At 36.4% G+C, this 9,501-nt stretch overlaps 1 protein-coding gene across 1 annotated transcript; it reads left to right on the top strand.

Moving 5' to 3' along the window:
* The first annotated feature begins 2,967 nt into the window (after positions 1–2,967).
* On the top strand, positions 2,968–7,577 carry LOC143577656 (uncharacterized). The gene is made up of 6 exons (XM_077061420.1): positions 2,968–3,298; positions 3,988–4,173; positions 4,243–4,356; positions 4,485–4,688; positions 5,845–6,012; positions 7,100–7,577. The coding sequence occupies exons 1-6, from the start codon at positions 3,059–3,061 to the stop codon at positions 7,400–7,402; spliced, it is 1,215 nt and encodes a 404-aa protein (XP_076917535.1). The 5' UTR covers positions 2,968–3,058; the 3' UTR covers positions 7,403–7,577.
* Positions 7,578–9,501: the final 1,924 nt, after the last annotated feature.

The raw sequence follows: 9,501 nt of genomic DNA, 5'->3' as shown, positions 1-9,501 counted from the left end.
AAAGGCCCTTTGATAATTTATTCTCGAAGAGAGAATACAAAATTTGAGTTTGTTATATAAAAAGAGCCAATTCCTTTTTATTCAACTTTGAGTTAATGGCCATTTTTGTCCCTGTGGTTTGCTATTTCGCCACTTCAGTCCAAAGTTTAAAATTTTGTTAATTTTGTCCTCACAGTTTTAAACATTGGCCGATTACGTCCCACCGATTAACGGCATCCAATTATGTCGTTAGTTTTATGGTATTTTGTTCTTTTATACGAGGGTATATTGGTCATTTTAACCACTTATTTAATAAAACACATTTTAATAATTATATATATATATAACCTAAAAGAATATATTCTCTTCCTCTGTCTCTTCTCTCAAACTGTAGTCGGCACCATCAAGCCACCACCAACCCACGACAACTTATGACCACCACAACCACTGCCTATGACCACCACAACCTATCAGCCGCACCGCGTGTTACCACCACCACAAATAACTAAGATTTCGTCACATAATTTCCCAAAATTAAACGCCAGCGAGTGCTCGTTTTTTCATTGGTTTCCACTCGTTTTCCGGCAAAAATCCCAAATCTCGGCCACCGGAATCTTGGTATTGAAGAATGAACTGGAGGGTTCTAATAATATTACTTCTATGGATTCTGATAACCGATTAAGGGCGGATTTGCCATGAAGAAGAACAGGTGCGTCAAGCCCGTTGTTGTTGCTAGTTGTATCAAGACAATCGAAACAGTGGAATTGGGGGTGAGGGTAAATTGAGGGTTAACCCATTTTTGATTTAGGTGAGATGGAAGATGGGTTGTTGTAACTGATGTGGTGGATTTAGGTGGTTTATTGTAAATTGAGGTTTGAGATGTGGGGGTGGAGAAGAAAGAGAATAAGAAAATATGTTTATTTATTTATTAAAATATTTAGTTAAGTGTAATAGACGAAAATACCCTAAAACTAACGGCATAGTTGGATGGCGTTAGACTGTGGGACGTAATTGGCCAATGTTTAAAATTGTGAGGACAAAATTAACAAAATTTCAAACTTTAGACTGAAGTGGTGAAAGTGGCAAACCACAGGGACGAAAATGACCATTAACTCTTCAGTTTTTAATCTAATAAACTAAAATATAATATAATATAATACATACACAAATTTCATTTTACATGAATTTAGTTTCTTTGATGTAACTTGATTAATAACATTTTTGTAGTTTAACCCTTTAATAATTTCTTTTTAATTAATTAAACATTGAACAACTTATAGATTAGTAGTGCTAAAGTGTGTAAAAAGAACATGTTACCAATCAATTTTTCAAATCAACACATGCTAAACATCGATTTTCACTTATTGGAGAAATTTCCATTCGCCGCTACGTGGCTAAAAAGATCACGATAAACCTTCTAACTGCGTACAAGTTGTGATTTACCTTATCTTGTTAGTTAGCATGATATTGATGTGATACCGTATATCTTCCTGTAATAGGTTCTTACACTCACTAAAAGTCATGACATACTTACTTGTACGAAATTTCTACGCACGATAAACTCAATTAGAAACCAATTTTGTCTTAATTAGAATGCTAATATAGTTTAGGTTTCGTGTGTAATGGTGAGAATCCTAATTGAATAATGATCTTATGTTTGTTATTGTATTCATGTATTTTTCACATTTTTACATATTTTATTATAGTTAACAATTTAGAATAGTAATCCTTCATTTGTGTGGTCTATTGGTAGGAAATTTGGGTTCTTCAGTAAAGACTCAAGTTTAAAAACTCACTTGTTCAATATTTGAAAAACCAGTTCAAACCGGCCGGTTGAACTGGCTAAACCGGATTTCGCACACCAGGCTGGGATTTTGAGTCCAGTATTTTTGGCTGGTTTGTTAGAACATTGTACCGAGAGTTTTTTTCTCTAAAATACCGGTCCTTACCGGCAAATTGGTTTCAAGTCCGAGAAATTCAGTAAAGACTCAAGTTTAAAAACTCACTTGTTCAATATTTGAAAAACCAGTTCAAACCGGCCGGTTGAACTGGCTAAACCGGATTTCGCACACCAGGCTGGGATTTTGAGTCCGGTATTTTTGGCTGGTTTGTTAGAACATTGTACCGAGAGTTTTTTTCTCTAAAATACCGGTCCTTACCGGCAAATTGGTTTCAAGTCCGAGAAATTTTGTATATTTGCGGCCCGTACTTTTTCAAAATTACTTTTAACCCAACAATTAACATTCAAACGTGTAAACTTTATGACTATTGTTTTAAAATTGAGTGCTTTTGTATTATTTTTTAAATATGGATTAATTTTTAGATTATTTTTTATTATGAAATCATTTACTTTTGGGTTATTTTTGGATTGAAGTTATATTTATAGAAAATTATAAGGTAAACTATTTAACCGGTTGAACCTTCCGGTATATCCCGGTTCAACCGTTTGTACCATTTTTTAGCCTAATCCGGTACAAGTCAAATTCCGGTTTTTAAAACATTGCTTGTGTCACATTTGGGTGGATATTGACAATGAAGGATTTGAGTTAGGCCTTGTACAAATGTTATCAGTTCGAAACTTGATCCCATCCAGGTTTTCGTCTCACCGTGTGTTACGCCATAGAATTTTGCTCTTGTGGTGGCACAACGGCTGTCAAGTGGCAGTCGGTGGTATGGTTTCCCGAGGGAACACTCCAGCCAAACTTTGAAGTCAACGTGAGTCCGGTTAAGACAACACAGTCTCACCATACGATAACGTAAATACAATTTTTATTTACTTACCTTACATATAAAGTTACCTTTTTCATTTGCCCTAAAAATTTCAAATTTTAAACACGAAACAAAACAAACACCAATACATACATTTCGTGTATCCTACTTAACTGACCCGAACCCGTAACACTTAATAGTTATTACACACACACTCCATTCAAAAGGTTGACCATTCGAAATCTTATTATTACACACACACTCCGGAATATACTCCTTACACAGCCGGAGTTAGCCGTTGACCTAATTCACATCTACCAATCGCCGTTGACTTCTGCGGTGTGGTGTAATTAATAATAAGTTTGCCTCTATGGCGTATAGAAGACGTCAAGGTTTTGCAACGTCTGTTGAACAATTTGGAAACCCTAACCCTAGCGGTTACTCGTCCACTGGTTTAGAGGAAACACCGTCGCTTGCGGCTAAGGCGATCAGAGCTTCTTCGGCGGCCAACCGTGAGTCGGCTCTCTCGTCGGCGTATGGTCAACCGGCGATTTCGCCCAGGAGTGTGAAGTCGGATTCGGTTCGGGCTTCGCAGGCGTCTGCTCCGAAGGTTTTCGGTTGCTGTTATGCTTGATTATTATTATAATTATAATTATACTTGTATTTGTTATGTTGATAATATTGATTTGAGTAAGGGTTAGTGTAGGTCATAAGATGTAAGTGTTTGTTTAATGTTCTTAGAATAATAGATCATTTCAGATATGATATGCTGTTATGCCGTTAGAATGATAGATTACATGGATGAACATAATATAGGTTTAGAGCATCTGCAAATGGTTCCTTGGTTAATCTCTTTTGATGAGGTGTTCGTTTTAAAAAGCGTTTTTTTAAGTGCACCGTAGTGCAAAACAACACAAGGTGATGGCCTTGTCGGTGTTGCCTACACAAGGTGACCAAAGTGGTGAAGTCCAAAGAGCGCAGATGAGTTGTAGACAAAAAAAGCTCTCTACGACGTGCACCTTATGTTCACGGGTCATTTGTATGCTTCAGAATGATGTATCACACATTTAGGTTGTAAATCTAGGTTATTTTTATACTAAGTTTTGTATAATGCTAACTTATAGATAATTGTTGGTAGGGGATGCTAAAAACCTATGACATGTATAAAATGTTATATAAGAACCTTGCGCCTCGCATACGAAAACCGATGCACCTTTTGCCCTTGGGTTAGACCCGTTTTTGTGCGCTACTTGATATTTAGAATAAAGAATGAGCTAATAAGTGTGTATGCTGTTACAGGATGATTCTGTGAAATATGATTACACATCAATGAAGAATTTGGAAAAACCAAAGCGTGGATTTTGGGGTGTTTTGGCTAGAAAAGCCAGATCCATTATTGAAGATGATGATGATGACGTGGCACAACAATATGAAACACCAGAAAGAAGGAGGCAGCAGATGTCTGATGCAGAAACAAGAAGTCAGGTAATGGTTATACACGAACGTGCTTTATGAATTAATAGCACGATTCTTATTATTACGTGCTTTTTTCAGAATTCTAGCCTGCATCAGAAGTCAGAAGTTTATCAAAAGCCAGAAAGTCCTGGATTGCAAAAGGGTTTAGGAGTAATTCAATCATCTCTTAATTACATTGGTAATGCCCTTGAGGTATGAAATGCTATAAAGATTCAGTATTTTTTTAGTTCCGGTGTCATATTTTTGATAAACTATCATATTGATATTATATATGGCGTTCAATGTTCATATCATTCATGTTTATTGTTTACTCTTAACAGGAAGGCAAGACAATTGTGGAGAACAGAACAGCCGACATTATTCAAGAAACACGCAAACTACATATAAAGAAAAAAAGTGGCATCCCTGAGACTCAGACCGCATCTTCTACTGTTGGGATTAATAAGCAATTTCAGCAGTTGCGCGTTCAAACTCAACCCCAAACAGAAACAGATATAGAAATTCAATTGAAGGCATCAAGAGATGTAAGGTTTCAACTATGCATCATTGGTTTACATTCAAACCCGTCTTGTATAGGTGGCAATTTCCATCCATATACATAAAAATGGGTCAAATCAACATAATTAGCCAAAAAGGAAATGTGTCGAAACTGTCTCCCCAAACTGTACATTGTTGCAGTGTAGTCTGAGCAATCATATTTAACATGCTAAATATTTTATAATTTTTTTAAAATACGGACATGAAGTGTTTACAAGTAGCTCAACTCTATTTGACCCGTTTGGGCATTTATTATAAATTTTCATGTCTTTACCCGAACCATTTTGGCATGTCATACGTCTTGGCAGCCCTGCTCATTTTGCCATCTATACTGCCATGCATGCTTAGATCTTGATGTCTCGATTGGCATCTATGACTTAATTTAAGCAGAGACCTACGGGAATTACATAATGCACTTTTACACAATTTTAGAAAGAAAGTGCAGTAAGCGGGTGCATAACCGTCATATGTACTAAGGTTAAATCAAAAGACTTTTGATTTCACTTTAGTACATAAGACGGTTATGCACCCGCTTTCCGCACTCTCTTTCTAAAATTGTGTAAAAGTGCATTAGGAGGTTTTCACATGTCTTTATATAAGACTGGTTATGTAATGAACACATGTTTATATATTATAGGTGGCAATCGTGACCCATCGTTATAATAATGGGTTAATTTGGGCAAAATTAAGTTTTATATACGGTCAAAATGGATCAGCTTAAGTTTGTCAATGGGTCAAAACAGGCAACTGTTAAAAAGGTCTAAATGTGTTGGCACCACTGATGATCATATTTTGTATGCACCTACTTGTCGTCGCCCCAGTCACCATTGACATTCCACCCGTCACTGCTGCCACTGGCACACGCACCACTGCCACCTTCATCCCCACCGCCGCCACAACAACCGTGGTAGGGGTGGGTGGGTACTTTTATTTTTCCTAAAACGATTTATTTTACCTGATTCCATTTTGCCAAACCCGTTGACCCGAATTCATTTTGCTTAGAACTCCTTGTGATCTGAACCCATTTTTTTTAAACCCGTTGACAAATGCATTTAGGAACATGATTTCTATATTCAAAATAAGTTGCATCATTTTGCTTAATATATGTAACATGCGTGATATATTTTTCGGTTTCCACTACAGGTTTCCATGGCAATGGCTGCGAAAGCAAAGCTTCTACTTCGGGAGCTTAAAACCGTGAAGGCGGATCTTGCTTTTGCAAAGGAGCGTTGTGCACAGTTAGAAGAGGAAAATAAAAGCCTCAGGGAGAAGACAGTTGGAGATGGAGACAACCCTGAAGATGATGATCTGGTATGTTTGATTTCCTTAGCATTATCTGAGGGTGTGCATTGGGCTTAAACCGGATTGGGCCCGGGCCCAATTGGAAATCCAGAAGTTTTAGACCAAACCGAATGAAAGCTAGTTTGTTTCTAGTCTGTTTCCTGCCCAAACCGAGAACCATTTAATGGATGATATTATAAAAAATACAGAACAGAACTGAAAGAAAATCTCGGTGGTAAAAAGGTTAAAAATATTTTGGCCCAACCGCCCAAGAACAAAATGAACATAGCTGGTTTTCGTCTGGTTTGGTCGGGTTCTGGTACAGTTTTGTTGGTCCAGGTCGAGTTTCGGACATTCCTACTCTCAAACAGATGTAAATCTTATTTTAGTGTTCTTTTGTAGTAACATGTTAATTGTTGCCTGACATATGATTTGTCACCTTACATAAATGTTTTGAAAATTACCCCACCAGTGATGGGATTCTGCATCTCCACCTCATCTGAAAATGACATCATCATCTTCAGCACGTGTGACCATGTGACCTAGATTTTATATTATAGCATCAAACCACTACTTTCCTGTCCCAAGAAAATTACATGTTACCAGTACATACAATTTACAGAGTATTCTATTTTTAGCCACACAAGATACAATAATACATATGCCATTGTTCATATATGCATATGTAGATAAAATGTTAGGCTATGTGTAGTGGAGGGGCTACAATTTGGGGCGTTTGGCGCCATGTGGCGCCCCGTCAGCAAAGAGTGAGTTTTCGTTTTTGGGGTGTAATGGTGTTGTAGCCCCTTACATACATACATCCATACATACATATATATATATATATCACACACGCCTATATATAATAATATTAAACATAAACATATTGCATGCGACAAATAGTTGTAGCCCCCCCCCCATTTCGCCCCAAAAATCGCTCAGGGGGCGGTGTTCGCGCCCCATTTCGCCCAAACAATTTGCCCGCTACACATAGCCTTATTAGCTTTGACCCGTTTCTTTTTTAATAACCTTTTGCTTTCTATTTGACCGTGAAATATAAAACATAACTGATATCGTCAAATGGGCCTGTTATTAAACACTTTTATATATGTTGCAGATACGGCTCCAACTGGAGTCGCTTTTAGTAGAGAAAGCGCGGTTAGCCCAGGAGAATTCAGTTTACGCGAGAGAAAACCGGTTCTTAAGAGAAATAGTGGAATACCATCAACTTACAATGCAAGATGTTGTTTACATAGATGAAAATAATGAAGAGGTGAGCCAAGTATACCCTATTAATAATCTATCAACACATAATTTACAATCCATTGTAATACCAACTATACCCCCTGCATTGTCACCAACAGCTTCACATACTTTAAACACAAACAAACAGGCCCAATCCAATAGTCCTGTTATGTAAATAGTTTGTTTGTCTTTATTTGTTTAAACGAGAACGATTAAATAATTAGTAAACAAATTGTTTGTTTTTGTTTATTTATTTTGTTAGAAAGATTTGTTTATGGAAATGTCTAGATGGTCAAATCTTGAACTCTTGTCATCTTGTGTCAAATGAGAAGGTATAATATATGATACAATGGTGGTTTGTAGCTTGTTTATATAATAAAATAATAATTATTATAATCAAATTAGTTTTTATTTAAGGGCTAATATCTTTTTTTGGTACTCCTATATTACTCCATTATATTACTCCATGTCTTAAGTGAAACTAATTAACCCTTAGCCTTACCAAGCTAGAGGTTATTAGTACTGATTTTTTTTTCTTCTTATGTGTTTAAATTGAACGATATCAGTGACACACTTACAAAATTTGGTTATTGTTCGTCATCTATATTCATATTTATTTAATTGGAAGAATTAAACAAAATAACCTGTCAGGCGAGAGGTTCTAAAAATGACATTTTTTTAAACTCCCAAAATCCCATTTGCATTTTCACAATGAGATTCAACGACCAATAAGAATCTGACACGTGGTCTCAAAATATTTTTTGCAAGATGAGATTTGAGCTCAAATATCAATGAGAGTTGAGACCAATCTAATTATGAAGATGAGATTTGAGAGCCACTTGCCATCATGTCATTGGTCGAACAATCTCACCATTCGACAAGCAAAACTCATCGTCGTGATTGGTTTGGGACGGGTTGTTTCTGGAATTAAGCAAAATGACGGGTCAGTATGGGAATCTCTCTCTTCTGAGTGGTCATTTGGGGAATTTTTCCTTATTTAATAGGAACAAAAATGAAAAAGATGAGAATGATTTGTGACAATTTTTTTTTTAAAAGATTAATAAAAAATCATAACTCAAAATGCATATGAAATAGAAACAAAGGAGATAGATGGGGTGGCGCCCGTGGCGGTCATGCTGCATCCGGACATTATGACGTTATGGATGCTTTTAAACCAAAGTAATAATTTGATCAAACTACATGGACGAGAAAACAAACTTAACTTCAAGAAAAATACATATAAATTAGAAAATATACTAAATAAACTTAGTTATTTTTTGGTGTTATATTCTCTCATAATTGAAATATAAAGTTGGTATTGGTGGGAATCATTTGGCATTTGTGTAGTAAATGTTGGAGGTGGAGTGGAGGTTGACTGGTGTAGTGACTGTGGTGGTGGTGGTGGTGGTGGTGGTGGTGGTGGTGGTGGGGGCATATTATTATTTCAGTAGTGTCAGACCATGATTTATCTAACATATGGAAGGGGACCTAAATTCTTCCTCATTCATTGTTATTAAATCCTTCTTTTTAGAGTTATAACACATTATGTTGTGAGTATATATAACATTAATACTGCAAAATAACGTTACAAATATTTATTTGTATGTAGCTGTCTCTATCGTCTGTAAAATTGTATTTCATGTCTGATTTATTCTTATAAAGTACATATATTTTTATTAACCGTCATGTATGTGGGTTTTTTAAGGTTGAGAAGTGTGAGTGTGATAATTGATAACATAACAGGCGTTGGTATGGTATTTATGAATATGTGTGTAAAATTAATACATGAACATAAAGAGTGATATTAACCAACGAGTTCAGCTACTACAAAGCGATAACAATAAAGTGGCAGGCAAACAGGCAACAAGTTGCGCCACAACTCCCTTTTGAATAGCAAAACCAATTCTACTAAAAACGAAGCTTTAAGACCTAAAGGCTGAAAAGGTTCCGTGTACGACACATTGAAACCTACTTAAAAAATTCACAGCCTCTGGGGCCAGAAAACCAAATGTATTAAAAGTAAATGGGAGAAAGACATGTTGATTCTCTAAACAAGATTTCTCGTGTTTAACAACTTTGTTCGATTCAGCATTCAGCGCAGCCTGACTCACAACAAACCCACGGTCCCTGAGCCTAGCAAGAGGAGACACTCTTGTAAGATCCACACAGTCGTGTTTTCTCCCTGTCTACCCGAACACAAGAATATCAGCAGGTCGTAAAGTAGACATCTCTTTAAAAGGATCCGTGAGAAAGTTAACATGGGCTTCCTTTTTA

The sequence above is a fragment of the Bidens hawaiensis genome, unplaced genomic scaffold (genome assembly GCF_021521415.1).
Source record: "Bidens hawaiensis isolate Kalapana, Puna unplaced genomic scaffold, B.hawaiensis_p1.1 tig00028764_1, whole genome shotgun sequence".
NCBI classification, from domain to species: domain Eukaryota; kingdom Viridiplantae; phylum Streptophyta; class Magnoliopsida; order Asterales; family Asteraceae; genus Bidens; species Bidens hawaiensis.
This window is presented reverse-complemented; position numbering and strand designations above follow the sequence as displayed.

What these genes read in the sequence shown, in the direction of transcription:
- LOC143577656 (XM_077061420.1), top strand. Translation starts at nt 3,059, where the DNA reads ATGGCGTATAGAAGACGTCAAGGTTTTGCAACGTCTGTTGAACAATTT. An exon ending in CGCAGGCGTCTGCTCCGAAG is followed by an intron (nt 3,299 to 3,987) that starts GTTTTCGGTTGC and finishes ATGCTGTTACAG; the next exon opens with GATGATTCTGTGAAATATGA. An exon ending in ACCCTGAAGATGATGATCTG is followed by an intron (nt 6,013 to 7,099) that starts GTATGTTTGATT and finishes TATATGTTGCAG; the next exon opens with ATACGGCTCCAACTGGAGTC.